The following is a 15,271-nucleotide window of genomic DNA, read 5'->3' as shown; positions in this document are numbered from 1 at the left end:
GGGATGAAGAATACTTCCCACGTATCCCTGCGTGTCGTAGAAGGCGACTAAAAGGGGAGTGAGTGGGAGGCTGGAAATCCTCCCCTATCATTTTTTTTTCTTTTTTTAATTTTCCAAAAGAAGGAACAGAGGGGGGCCAGGTGAGGATATTCCACAAAGGCCCAGTCCTCTGTTCTTAACGCTACCTCGCTAATGCGGGAAATGGCGGATAGTTTAAAAGAAAGAAAAAGAAAATATATATATATATTTTTTTTTTTTTTTTTTATACTTTGTCGCTGTCTCCCGCGTTTGCGAGGTAGCGCAAGGAAACAGACGAAAGAAATGGCCCAACCCTCCCCATACACATGTACATACACACGTCCACACACGCAAATATACATACCTACACAGCTTTCCATGGTTTACCCCGGACGCTTCACATGCCTTGATTCAGTCCACTGACAGCACGTCAACCCTTGTATACCACATCGCTCCAATTCACTCTATTCCTTGCCCTCCTTTCACCCTCCTGCATGTTCAGGCCCCGATCACACAAAATCCTTTTCACTCCATCTTTCCACCTCCAATTTGGTCTCCCTCTTCTCCTCGTTCCCTCCACCTCCAACACATATATCCTCTTGGTCAATCTTTCCTCACTCATTCTCTCCATGTGCCCAAACCATTTCAAAACACCCTCTTCTGCTCTCTCAACCACGCTCTTTTTATTTCCACACATCTCTCTTACCCTTACGTTACTTACTCGATCAAGCCACCTCACACCACACATTGTCCTCAAACATCTCATTTCCAGCACATCCATCCTTCTGCGCACAACTCTATCCATAGCCCACGCCTCGCAACCATACAACATTGTTGGAACTACTATTCCTTCAAACATACCCATTTTTGCTTTCCGGGATAATGTTCTCGACTTCCACACATTTTTCAAGGCTCCCAAAATTTTCGCCCCCTCCCCCACCCTGTGATCCACTTCCGCTTCCATGGTTCCATCCGCTGACAGATCCACTCCCAGATATCTAAAACACTTCACTTCCTCCAGTTTTTCTCCATTCAAACTCACCTCCCAATTGACTTGACCCTCAACCCTACTGTACCTAATAACCTTGCTCTTATTCACATTTACTCTTAACTTTCTTCTTCCACACACTTTACCAAACTCAGTCACCAGCTTCTGCAGTTTCTCACATGAATCCGCCACCAGCGCTGTATCATCAGCGAACAACAACTGACTCACTTCCCAAGCTCTCTCATCCCCAACAGACTTCATACTTGCCCCTCTTTCCAAGACTCTTGCATTTACCTCCCTAACAGAGAAGGGGGCCAGGTGAGGGTATTCCCTCAAAGGCCCAGTCCTCTGTTCTTAACGCTACCTCGCTATTGCGGGAAATGGCGAATAGTATGAAAAAAAAAATATATATATATATATATATATATATATATATATATATATATATATATATATATATATATATATATATATATTTCTTTCTTCTTTTAAACTATTCGCCATTTCCCACGTTAGCGAGGTAGCATTAAGAACAGAGGACTGGGCCTTTGACTGGCCCAATTCTCTGTTCCTTCTTTTGGAAAATTAAAAAAAAACGAGAGGGGAGGATTTCCAGCCCCCCGCTCCCTCCCCTTTTAGTCGCCTTCTACGACACGCAGGGAATACGTGGGAAGTATTCTTAATCCCCTATCCCCAGGGATAATATATATATATATATATATATATATATTTCTTTTCTTTTCTTTTCTTTTAAACTATCCGCCATTTCCCGCGTTAGCGAGGTAGCGTTAAGAACAGAGGACTGGGCCTTTGTGGAATATCCTCACCTAGCCCCCCTCTGTTCCTTCTTTTGGAAAAATTAAAAAAAAAAAAAAAAAAGAGAGGGGAGGATTTCCAGCCTCCCGCTCCCTCCCCTTTTAGTCACCTTTTACGACACGCAGGGAATACGTGGGAAGTATTCTTAATCCCCTATCCCCAGGGATATATATATATATATTTTTTTTTTTTTTTTTTTTTCTTTTTTTTTTTTCATACTATTCGCCATTTCCCGCATTAGCGAGGTAGCGCTAAGAACAGAGGACTGGGCCTTTGAGGGAATATCCTCACCTGGCCCCCTTCTCTGTTCCTTCTTTTGGAAAAAATAAATAAAAAAAAAAAAAAACGAGAGGGGAGGATTTCCAGCCCCCCGCTCCCTTCCCTTTTAGTCGCCTTCTACGACACGCAGGGAATACGTGGGAGGTATTCTTTCTCCCCTATCCCCAGGCATAATATATATATATATATATATATATTTTTTTTTGCCTTGTCGCTGTCTCCCACGCTTGCGAGGCAGCGCAAGGAAACAGACAAAAGAAACGGCCCAACCCACCCCCACACACACGCACATACACACGTCCACACACGCAAACATACACACCTACACAGCCCCCACGGTTCACCCCAGACGCCCCACACGCCCCGATTCAATCCACCGACAGCACGCCAACCCCGGCACACCACACCGCTCCAACTCACTCCATTTTTTTCCAAAAGGAGGAACAGAGAAGGGGGCCAGGTGAGGATGTTCCCTCAAAGGCCCAGTCCTCTGTTCTTAACGCTACCTCGCTATCGCGGGAAATGGCGAATAGTATGAAAAAAAAAAAAAATATATATATATATATATATATATGCATATCAACGTATACACATATACATACATATACGGAGACATGTACATATATACACATTTAATGCACCTAAACCATAGCTTCATATCTACATCCAGGCCCCAAAGACCTTTTCATGGCTTACCCCAGAAGTTTCACATGCCCTGGTTCAGTCCTTTGATAACGATAACACGTTAACCCTGGTATACCACATCGTTCCAATTCCCTCTGTTCCTTGCATGCCTCTCACCCTCCTGCATGTTCAGGCTCCGATCACTCAAAATCTTTTACAGTCCATCCTTCCACCTCCAATCTGGTCTCCCACTTCTTGTTCCCTCCACTTCTGACACATATCTCCTCTTTAACAACCTTTCCTCATTCATTCTCTCCCATGTATCTAAAGCACTTCACTTCCTCCAATTTTTCTCCATTCTCGTGTCTTTCCCAATAACTGTGACCTGGCGTATTTCAAAAGACAGGTCTTTCACGTCCTTCAAAATTTGTGAATACTCTCCCTTGTCTTTTCTTTTTCCACTTTATAATTTTCTGCATATTTCACTTAAGGCCAGGCCTTGATGTGGACTTTTGTCCATGACTTGAGCCTTCAGTATCAAAAAGAAGAAACATACATCTCAACTAACTTATCCCTCAGCCCTGCTGAACCTAATAACCTTGCATTTATTCATATTTTCTCTGAATTTTCTTTCACACAGAAACTCAGTCACCAACTAATGCAGTTTTGCACTGGAATCAGCCCTCAGGGCTTTATCATTGGTGAACAACAACTGACTCCCCTGGCCCTTTCATTCCCCACACACTGCATACTCTCCCCTCTGTCCAAGATTCTTGCATTTATGCCCTTCACCACCCCATCCATAAACAAATTTAACAACCATGGTAACATCACATGCCCTTGCTGCAGACCGACCTTCACTGGGAACATTTCAAGCTTTTATTCTTCCTTGTACACATGCCTTACGCCCTTGATAATAACATCTCCACAAAGCGTTTCTAGTACCCCTATCATATCCCTTCTCCAGCTCCATAAATGCCTAATACAGATTCATCTGTTTTTTAAGTATTTCTCACGCATTCTTCAAAGCATACACTTGACCCACACATCCTCTGCCACTTCTAAAACTGCATTGCTTCTCCCCAGTCTGATGCTCTGTACATACCTTCACCCTCTCAATCAGTGACCTGTACAGCTTACCAGGTTTACTTAACAAACTTGTGTCTTTGTAGTTTGAGCACTCACCCCTATCCTGTTTGCCTTTTTACAGTGGCACTATGCATGCATTTCACCAATCTGCAGGCACTTGACCATGATCCATACATGCATTGAATATCCTTAGTAACCAATCAACGACACAGTCACCCCATTCTTAATATATTCAACTGCAATACCATCCACTCCCACCATCTTGCCGGATTCCATCTTCCACAAGGCTTTCACCACCTCTTCTGTCTTCACCAAACCACTCTCCATGACTCTCTCACTTCACATACCACCCTGACCAAAACACCATACATCTGCAACTCTTATCATCAAGTCATTGAATTATCTTTCAAAATTACTAGCTCCATCTCCTCACTTCATCGCTACCTCTTATCACTTCCCCTTTTTCCCCCCTTCACTAATGTTCCCATTTGTTTTTATGTCTTTTGCACATTATTTACCTCCTTTCAGAACATCTTTTCACTCCCTAAAGTTTAATGATACTCTCTCACCCCAACTTTCAGTTGCCTTCCTGTTCAATTTCTGCACCTTCCTTTTGACCTCCAGCCACTTTCATTTATATATTTCCCAATCATTTGCACTCCTTCCCTGTAAGTACAGCCCAAATGCCTTTATTTTCTCTCTAGCAACTTTACTTCTTCATCCCACCACTCGCTACCCTTTCTAATCTGCCCACCTCCCACCTTTTGCATGTCACATGCATCTCTTGCACATGCCATCACTGCTTTCCTAAATACTTCCCATTCCTCACCCACTCCTATTACTTCATTTTTTCTCACCTTTTGCCTTTCTACACTCAATCTATCCTGGTATTTCTTCACACAAGTCTCCATTCCAACCTCAATTACTCCCCCCACTCTCTTCTCCCCAACATAGTTTCCTCTCTTTCAAAAACCTCTATAAATCTTCACTCTCACCTCCACAAGATGTTAATTAGACATCCCACCAGCTGTCTCTCTCAGCACATTTACATCCAAAGTCTCTCTTATACATGCCAGTCAATTAGTACGTAATGTTGTAATGCCCAACAACCATCTCTCCTATTCACATACATATGTAAATATCTCTTTTTAAACCAGTTAATCCCAATCGTCAGTCTTTTTTCAGCACACAACTCCACAAGCTCTTCACTATTTCCATTCATATCACTGAATATCCCATGAGCACCAATTATACCTTCAGATGCCACATTACATATCTTCATATTCAAATCTTGTACACCAAAACTGCAGACATACTCAGCTGCTCCCAAAGCACTTGCTTCTCATGATCTAACTTCTCGTGGCCAGGGCATAAGCACCAATAATCTCCTGTCTTTCGTCATTGCCACAGAGTTTTACCCACATCAATATAGAATTTACTTCCTTACACACTAACACACACTCCCACAACCCCTGTTTCAGGAGTTGTGCTACTCCTTCCTTGGCTCTTGTCCTCTTACCAACTCTTAAGACATTTCCAAACCATTCTTCCCCTTTGCCCTTGAGACTTGTTTCACCTAGAGCCAGAACCTCCAGCTTTCTTTCCTCTCATTCCTCCCATCTCATCTTACTTACATCCACACACATTCAGACACCCTAATCCAAGCTTCGAAGAGGATGAGCACTGGCACCTTCTTCTGTTTCCTCATTTAAAAATCAAAATATAAGGGAGGGAAGGAATGAGTTACAGAAGATATATGTGTCAGATATGGAGGGAACAAGGAGATGCAGGATACCATCTTGGAGGTAGAAGGATGGAGTGAAGAGACTTTGGGCAATTGGGACCTGAACAGGCAGGAGGGCGAGAGACGTGCAAGGAATAGAGTGATTTGGAATGATGTGGTGTACTGGGGTCGATGTGCTGTCAATGGACTGAACCAGGGCATATGAAACGTCTGGGGTATACCATGGAAAGGTCTCTGAGGCCTAGATGTAGATAGGGAGCTGTGGTTTTGGTGCATTACACATAACAGCCAGAGACTGAGTGTGAATAAATGTGGCCTTTTTTTTTATCTCTTTTCCTGGTGCTACCTGGCTGATGCAGGGGATGGCAGTGCTATTTTCTGTCAGGCAGGGTGTCACCAGGAATGGATAAAGGCAAGCAAGCATGAATATTTACATGTATATGTCTATGTATTTATATGTTGATATGTATATGTGAATGTATGTTTATATCCCTGGGGATAGGGGAGAATGAATACTTCCCATGTATTCCCTGCGTGTCGTAGAAGGCGACTAAAAGGGAAGGGAATGGGGGGCTGGAAATCCTTCCCTCTCTTTTTTTTTTATTTTTTCAAAAGAAGGAACAGAGAAGGGGACCAGGTGGGGATGTTCCCTCAAAGGTCCAGTCCTCTGTTCTTAACACTACCTCGCTAATGCGGGAAATGGCGAATAGTATGAAAGAAAGAAAAGATGTTTATATGAGTGGATGGGTCTCTCTTCATCTGTCTCCTGGTGCTACCTTGCTGATGCAGGAAGTGGCGATTAAGCATGGTAGATAAGATGAATATATAGAACATATATATATATAGCTTAAATATTTGAGACGGCCTTGATTAGGGCTGCAGTTGCCAGTGCTGTCTCAGCTAACAAAAAAGAAAATTCAAAGCTGTATATACAGATTGAATCTCTTTAATCTGGCAGCCTTGGGACCTGGCCATTGCCAGACCAGAGAAAATTCCAGAAAACAGAAATAGACCCCTAAGGGAACCCCCTATGTAAACATTAGCCCTACCCCAAGTCTTACCAGCTCATCCTACATACATATTTCTGTGTTACCAAAGGTAGAACAAAGCTTCAAACAGGGAATAATGCAACCATTAATGCTTCTAAACAAGGTTTTTATTGTTACATCAGATTACATCAGAAGTACCCACAGATCGATACTCCTCAGTATCTTGGGCAAGAGTTTTCATGGCATACAATGTCAGTACAGGGCAGATTCATCAGCATTATACACTTGTTCTGGTGTGAAGTTTTCCGCTGCCACTAACTTTGCAAATTTATGCACAAAATTTGCCGCAGCCTTGTGACGAGTTGTTGATATAACGAATGAACATAGGTTGGTAGTTGGCTTTGGTCAACTTGTTACTATTGTTGTTTTATTCTTATCATCAAGGCAGCCAACCCATGCTGCATCAGTTCCAGCCAGGCATCTGGCTCGTATACACTCTCTCTCTCTCTCTCTCTCTCTCTCTCTCTCTCTCTCTCTCTCTCTCTCTCTCTCTCCCTCTCTCTATGTTGTTGTTGGTTGTTTAATTGAGAATTGAAGTTTTTATCAATTCATTTGATATGACTGTACACTACAAGCTTCCATGTCAGCTCTGTGCCTTCCACCGCACACATTATGAGCTAAAATTCCATGTCTCCTTTAAATGTGTAACCCTCCTTGCTAATATTCACAGCCATAGTCTAGCTTTAATTTTCTATGGAAACTTTGGCCTGCTCGATGAGCATCTCCCCAGAAATGCATACTCCTTCATTACAGTGGGGCTTAGACCACCATAACTGCACTGTCTAATTCTGTACTGTTGGCACCTTTCAAAGTTTTCCAGAACTTTAAACTTTTGTGGCTTTCATTTCCTGCAAAAAACTGAATTTATGAAATTAATTGGACTGTTAATTAGCTTGGCTGCAGTGTAAGTAGATTTTGGCACCTTATTACTGCTAACAGTTCTGCCCTTGTGGCAGATTCAAAATGTGCTGGATCATGAGAGTTATCGGACCACAGAGCACTGGAATAGAAAGGTACAACTTGTATGTGTTTAGTCAGCTGAGGCATATAAAAATCCAGGTTTCACAGTATAGAACACAAATGGCAGCACCCACATGGATTTGAGGTTTGTTTCAAGAATGGGGTTATTCATAAATGTCACAGTTAAGGGAAATTTTTTTGGTAGACATTTGGTTAATCCAGATTTAGCAGTCTGTAGGTATGAACATTTATTCAAATACATCTGAACTATGCAGCAAAAGGATTAAACTGAATGGGAAGCTTTGAATCAAGATGATAGAAATGATTAAAGGGTTAAATCACCAAGGACCTTAGTACCCTGTCCATCCCTGTGACTCACTCTAGTTTTATGGTTCTCTGCTGCCTTGTCCACCCAGGTACCTGAGGCACTCCACTTCCTCCAGGTACTCTCCACTGGAACAAGCTTATTCCATCATGTCTCCTCTGTGCAGCACCTCATTACCTTACTCTTATTCTTGCTTGCTCTCATCTTTTCAGCTTTCCCAAACTCTGTTGCAAGCTTCTAGAGGTTCTCTCTGGTGTCTGCCTCCAGAGATGTATCATCTACGAAGCACAGCTGGTTCACCTGATTCCCCACCACCCCAAGCATAATGCATACCTGCCTCTTGCCATATGACAGTTGTGTTCACCACCCTTACTAGCCCATTCAAGATTGGTTTAAACATGTATGGTAACTTCACTTAACCTTAATGAAGACCTGCCTTCAAAGGGAACCAAACACCCTATTTTCATCCTACTCATGCAAATGCAATTTTTAATAACTAGCTGGATTAGCTCAATGTGCATGGGAAAAGTAGCCTTATGTGAAAAGAATTTATTTGAAAGTAGCCTATGATGGCTTTCCAATTGCCTTTAAGGTCTTTTGTTGAAAAGTAGAAGTGTGTGGTCACTTCTGAGTTCAGTGAGGATCATGAAGTTGAAGTAAGTCTTACCTTGATAGTTGGCCTTTAAGGCCAGGCTCTGGTACCCATGAATACTGCCTTTGAATTTGAAATACCTTTGTTGTATAGTGTCCATAAAAGCCTTGATTACCATCTGCAGATGTTTGGGCATGGCATTGGCAGGGTTCCTGAAGCAGTCTAGGTCCATTTATGTCTGGATCTCCAGAATTAGACGAGGCACTGATGAAGTATTGCAGGAAGTAGCTGCCTGATAGTGCATTCTGAGCACCTGGTGTATGACAGGTGGAGGAAATACAATGTTCAGAGGGAAAATTCCCAAAATGAAGTGGCAGTTAGGATGAGTAAAGAAAGAACATCCTTCCCCAAAGATAGCCTGTGGCACACTGAGGCAGGTTCCTTTTGCTCGTACTGTCTAGAGACACTAGTCTTAGCAACCAGATGTATAGTGATTTCACCCTGAGTGTTATTTGCTTGCACCTATTTTAAATTTTTAATCATGTATTGCCTTTGAAAATATATGGGGCATGAACAAGGTTTTTTCTTACAGCCTACACAAAATTTGTAGTCTCTGGGTGCTACATGAAGCTGTAGTATGCCCAAACCTCAAAATGTGACCTTTGTTAGACTGTGCTGGGATCTGATACCCTTGGATCTTGCCTTTGATCTTGAAGTAGCTTTGTTACAATTTGAGGCTTGTGAGTTGCCTATTATGAATGAATTCAGTAAAATTACTATAATTTGTGAGGCTTGGATGGCATTTGGTGACCTTTAGTAGACTCAAAATGGCCTTAAATACCAACATACAGTAGCCTAAAATTTAGCCAAGATTCTGAAATGCAGTGAAATCTCTATTATCTGTAATGTGAGACAGTAAACTCTTCATACCAAAATATGTTCTACATTTTTGGTTGTCATCCCTTCAGTATCCAAAAAGAATTCAAAGAGTTAAAAAGATACGTCACTATTTCAAATTGCACGCACACACACCACTTCGCAGGGAGTAGTGTATTCACCACACAGTGTTTAGTGGCTCTGGTGATTGTTTCTGACAGTGTTGTCTGCTGGTGTTGCACTTTTGTGTCTTTTATGCACTCTTTCAAGCTTCAGCAATTGTGTGACAGCTGCTTGAAAGCCATCTATGTCTCACACGAAGAGCAACAGAAACATTTTAAGTCTCAAAAGGAAGATGGAATTGTACAAGGGGCTGACTTACAGTGAGTTTAAGGCAATACCTTTGAAGAACTTTACTGTCAGTGTGATGACTATTTACATCACCAAGCTGCAGAAGATTGAAGCATATAGTATAGTGCTTATTTGCCTTTATATATTAATATTTTTCCTATGTAAAATATTTTCATATAGGTAAAGTATTCTGTAATGGCTTATGGGTGTAGTAAGTGTGGGTCCTGAGTGGAGCATGCCATGTTCTCTACAGTGGGTCAGTCTCACAGTTACCACTGTTGTGTGTGGATCTGTGCTACATGTATGATTTGGTTATACGTGCTTTTGTGATTTTCGTACAACCTGCTGTGTCTGTGTAAGTAAATTTGACATCCAGATGTACAGCAACATCATCTCCTACCCAAGAACTAGTTAAAGAAAACCTCCCTGACCAGAGAAATGAAGTTAGAAATCTTATTATACACTGATGCTGGTGAGGGAACATCAGTTTGGTAGAAAGTGCTGCAAAACTTCAGTAAGGGTGGGCGTAGTGGTTTGCGTTTGTGACCATGACGTATTCACAGGCTGCCCAGGGTTGATTGCTTAGTTTCGAATCCTGTTTGCAGTAGTTGGTCCCCAGTCGACCCAGCTGTTCATCCACCCTTAGGGGTCGGTCAATAAAATGGGTATCTGGCTCAGGCCAGGGTATATAGTTATATACAGTAAACCCTTGATTTAACAGACCCCGATATAATGGATTTTGGATTCAATGGACCAGCCAAATAATAATGCATCAATAGATAATGATTTAAAGATTTAAATAAAAAAATAGAATCTCAAATGCCACTCAAGTGCATTTCATATTGCAACATTTGTTTTTGGTAGCATGGGGTATACTCGCTTTGTTCCAGTCTCAGTCTGCCCCAAGATATTGTATGATCAGGTTGTATTAAAAGAATTGGACTTTATTTGTTGAATAATTTTGCAATCTATACAGTTCAAAATGGTATCAGGTAATAGAGGAGTTAAAAGAAAGCGTGTGAACTGTACGCTGTATTTTGTATTAAAAGATGGCCCATAGGTTATATTTGATTTAACTGTCTTTTGGCATTAACGGACACATCCTCCCTCCTATTAGTCCATGAAATTAAGGGTTTACTGTATGTAGTTTTAATGGGATGGCCTTGGTTAGGGCCTCAGCTGCCTGTGTTGTCACAGCTAACATAAGAAAGTGTTGTAAGCATGGGTCATAGGTGAAACACTCCATGTTCCCACCAGGAGTCAGTCTCGCAGTTACCACCATTGTATGCAGATCTTTGCTACTTGTATGGTGTAGGGATACCCTCTAGTGTAATTTTCCTGCCAACCGCTGTGCTTGTGACGAAGGGATTCAAACATCCAACGGCATCTTCTTTCCCAGTACCAACAGTTAAATGGAAGAGAACGTTTCTCACCTTTAAAATGAAGCTAGAAATCATACAGCACACTGATGCTGATGAGGGAGCATCAATGCTTGGGTGTGCTTACAACCTGGTTGAATCTACATTCCATGAGATGAAGAAGAATGCAAAGAAACTTTGAAGCACTGTGGTCCACTACTACACTGCCAAGGTAACCAAAGAATTAGAAATCTAATTATGGAGAAGAAGAAAATGAAGATGAAGAAAATGCTCTCATTATACTTAGTGCATGAGACGAAGAAGAAAGGCATCTTTGGTAACCTTCAGCTTGGGTCTAAATCTCTGAAGATTTCTGAGTGTTTATGTAAAGAAGACAATGTAGCTGAGCTAGACCCATTTCAAGCAAGTAAAGGACATCTAATAAGTTTATTTAATGTCAGAAGCTACATAACATAAAGGTAATGGAAGAATCTGCCAGTACTATATGCTGTTTCTCTTGTGCAAGGTTTTCACCGAACATAGCACCCGCATAAAGCAAGGGATGGGCAATTATTGAATTGTTCAGTTTATTTTAAGAAAATTGAATCGGATTTTTTGCTATTCAAAACAGCCGATTTCCCCAAGCATTTCATATAACAGGCTTATTGCACCTGCATCAAAACTTTGGAGCTTTCAGGATATAATGTTGGGTCTTGAAAAAGGTATGCATAGATGCTTGAAATTATGTAGAAATAGTATTGATAGTGTAAATACCGGAAAGTGATGGGAATGTATCAATGGCCATTGAATTATGGCTTAGATGATGATTCTTTAGATAATAATAGCCTTATGTTTTATTTGTTAAGTTGACAGATTTGGATGGAGTTAATAGGTAATGGTTGTAACTTAAATACTTTATGAAAGTTTGATACAGATGTTTGAAAAACTTTATTTGTTTCAAGCATGTCTTGCTTATGAATGACAGTCATGCAGGATTTTTGCTGATAAGTAATTTTACATTTTTTCTTCTTTTACAGAAGAATTGAAGATGAAGGCCATAATTGATAACATTGAATGTCAGCGGGACTCTCCCAGATTTCGGTGAGTACCAAATAAAGACTTTTATTTGATATATCAGAGAGCATGAGGTAATTTGATAGATTACTTACAGATTTTGTTGTCACATATGCTTAAGTCCTTTAAGAAAAATGTGTTACATTAAGCTACCAATAGGTTTTGTTGAATTGATTTGTCATATTTACTTTACAGGCTAGTTCTTGAGGAGAATGAAAAAGATTTGGATGTTTTAGAGGGGAAACTTGAAAAGGTAAGATATTTACTGTTGCATTTCCTCCAAAATACCTGGTATGCTTTACCCCTTATTGAATTTCATGATATTGTTGGTTAGCATTTGTATCTTTTCATTTATCTTTCACAAACACACTTCATGGTATGTTCTCTAAGCTGAAAAAGTATGGCAGAATAGCAGCATTTCCTCCCAAAGCTTTGGTTATCTTGTTAAGAAAACTGTCAATACGTTCTTGAGATTCTATATATGCACTATATATAACGGAGAATGAGTGTTAGGCAGTATCATTCAGTCAGATCAAAGCACAGAAAGCCAAAGTTGCCCAAATAAAATATCCATGTCTATGAGAAGCTGTTTTTCCTGGTTCACCTTATATTTTTTCCTAAAGATGAACAAAATGAAATTGTTATTAATCTTCATTTCGAACTTGGTGATTACAGTAGGCTCAGCTTACTTAAACCATTTTGTTTGTCAGTTAAAGCTGTAATGTCAGTATCATTTTTCCTTCAGTTTTTATTTTTCGTATTGCCAAATGAATTAGATTATTGAATTATTTTGGGGTACTTTTAGAAGCTGTTGTACACTTTATGTATGCTGTGTTTAGTTTAAAGCCAAGTTGCTAAGTAAGTTAGAATAACTGTTTCCACGGGGTAGTACAACCTGCTTGCTGTGCCTGTTTCTGGAACTTTCATCATCACAGTTCAGCTGTGATGCAGAAATATGCATTTGTATCTTATGCTTAGAAAAAGAATACTTTTATATGAGAAAGAAACTTGTCAGTGACACGCATATCCACGTCAAAGTAAGACTAGATGTGAAAAAAATGAAAAAATAATTCATTCTTCAAGCAAGAATAGATCTGTTTTGTTGCTACATGATCTAGCCAGAGAGGAGACCTGCAGACATTTAGCTCCTTTGAGAGCAGAAGCTAAAGCCGTATTTGCATAAGACAGAACCTTAGAAGCACCATAGTAGTTTACATGAGAAAGACAGACAACAGGAGGCCTGATTGGCCCTCAGCTGGGTTGTCTAATAAAAAGAAAAAAGAATTTTAACTTGATAAGGAAATGTAATTCCGCTTAGCAGTTTTTTAAGTTATCACCTGCTCCCCACTGCTGCACCACAGGAAACAGCATCGCCACCCTTGCAACAGCAAGGTAGCGTCAGGACACATACGAAGAAAGACCACTTCCTCTCACATCCATTTTCTTGCTGTCATGTGTAATACACTGAAACCACAGCGCCCTCTCAACATCCAGGCCTCACAGACCTTTCCATGGTTTACCCAGATGTTTCACATTCCCTGTTGCAGTCCATTGATGGCACGTTGACCCCAGTATACCACATCGTTCCAATTCACTCAATTCCTTGCATGTCTTTCATACTCCTGCATTTTCAGGCCTCCACTTCTGATACTAAAATCCTTTTTGTCAGCCTTTCCTTACTCATTTTCTCCCTGTGTCCAAACCATTTCAACACACCTTCTACTCTCTCAACCACGCATTACCACACATCTCTCTCTCACCTTTTCATTTCTTAAACCACCTCACACCTCACATTGTCCTCAAACATTTCATTTCTAACACTTCCACCTTCCTCCCAGTCTATAGCCCATGCTGTGCAACCATATAATATTGTTAGAACTACCATTCCTTCAAACATACCCATTTTTGTTCTCCAAAATAACATTCTCTCTTTCTACACATTTTTCATCACCCCCAGAACCTTCACCCCCTCCTCAGACTTGACTCATTTCCGCTTCCATGGTTACATTCACTGTCTGTCCACTCCCAGATATCTGAAACACTTCACTTCCTCCAGTTCTTCTCTGTTCAAACTTACATCCCAGCTAACTTGTCCCTCAACCCTACTGAACCTAATAACCTTGCTTTTATTCACATTTACTCTCGACTGTCTCCTTTCACACACTCTTCCAAACTCATTCACCAGCTTCTGTAGTTTCTCACTCGAATTGGCCACCAGTGCTGTATTGGTGAACAGCTGACTCACTTCCCAGGTCCTCTCATCGCCAACTGACTGCATGTTCACCCCTCTCCAAAACTCTTTGATTTACCTATCTCACCATCCTATCCATAAACAAATTGAACAGCCATGGGGACATCACACACCCTTGCCACAGAGCAACCTTCGCTGTGAACCAGTCACTCTCCTCTCTTCCTACCCATACACATACCTTACACTCTTGATGAAATCTTCTCCCTGCATCTAGCAGCTTACCTCCCATACCATGTATTCTTAATACCTTCCACAAAGCATCTCTATGAACCCTATCATACACCTTTTCCAGATCCATAAATGCTACATACAAATCTATCTGCTTTTCTAAGTATTTCTTGCACATTCCTCAAAGCAAACACCTGATCCACACATCCTCTACCACTTCTTAAACCACACTATTCCTCCCCAGTCTGATGCTCTGTACATGCCTTCTCCCTCTCAATCAATACCCTCCTATATGATTTTCCAGGTATACTCAGCAAACTTATTCCTTTGTAGTTTGAACTCTCACCTTTATCCGCTTTGCCTAAATTTATACAGTGGCACTATACGTGCATCCCTCCAGTCCTCAAGCACTGCACCATGATCCATACATTCAGTGAATATCCTTACCAACCATTCAACAACATGGTCATCCATTTTCTTAATAAATTCAACTGCAGTAGCTTACAACCCTGCCGCCTTGCCAGATTTCATCTTCCACAAGGCTCTCAGCACCTCTTATTTTTTTCATCAAACCACTCTCCCTGACTCTCTTACTTTGCATCCCACTCTGACCTAAACACCCTGCATGTCACTCTATCATCAGACTCATTTAATGAGCCTTCAAAATACTCAATACATCTTTTTCTTTGTCCATGACCACCTGTTATCT

General features: G+C 40.9%; 1 protein-coding gene across 2 annotated transcripts in view; it reads left to right on the top strand.

Moving 5' to 3' along the window:
* CenB1A (Centaurin beta 1A) overlaps nucleotides 1-15,271 on the top strand; it is a 243,769-nt gene that overhangs the window by 32,346 nt on the left and 196,152 nt on the right. For both annotated transcript variants that reach the window (XM_071658690.1, XM_071658691.1), the window contains exons 2-3: nucleotides 12,107-12,170; nucleotides 12,339-12,396. In XM_071658690.1, the coding sequence (XP_071514791.1) occupies nucleotides 12,107-12,170; nucleotides 12,339-12,396 (122 nt within the window). The remainder of the gene's footprint in view (nucleotides 1-12,106; nucleotides 12,171-12,338; nucleotides 12,397-15,271) is intronic.

This window comes from Panulirus ornatus, chromosome 67 (assembly GCF_036320965.1).
Source record: "Panulirus ornatus isolate Po-2019 chromosome 67, ASM3632096v1, whole genome shotgun sequence".
Classification (NCBI taxonomy): domain Eukaryota; kingdom Metazoa; phylum Arthropoda; class Malacostraca; order Decapoda; family Palinuridae; genus Panulirus; species Panulirus ornatus.
Note: the sequence above shows the minus strand (reverse complement) of the source record. Positions and strands in the feature narration are given on the sequence as shown.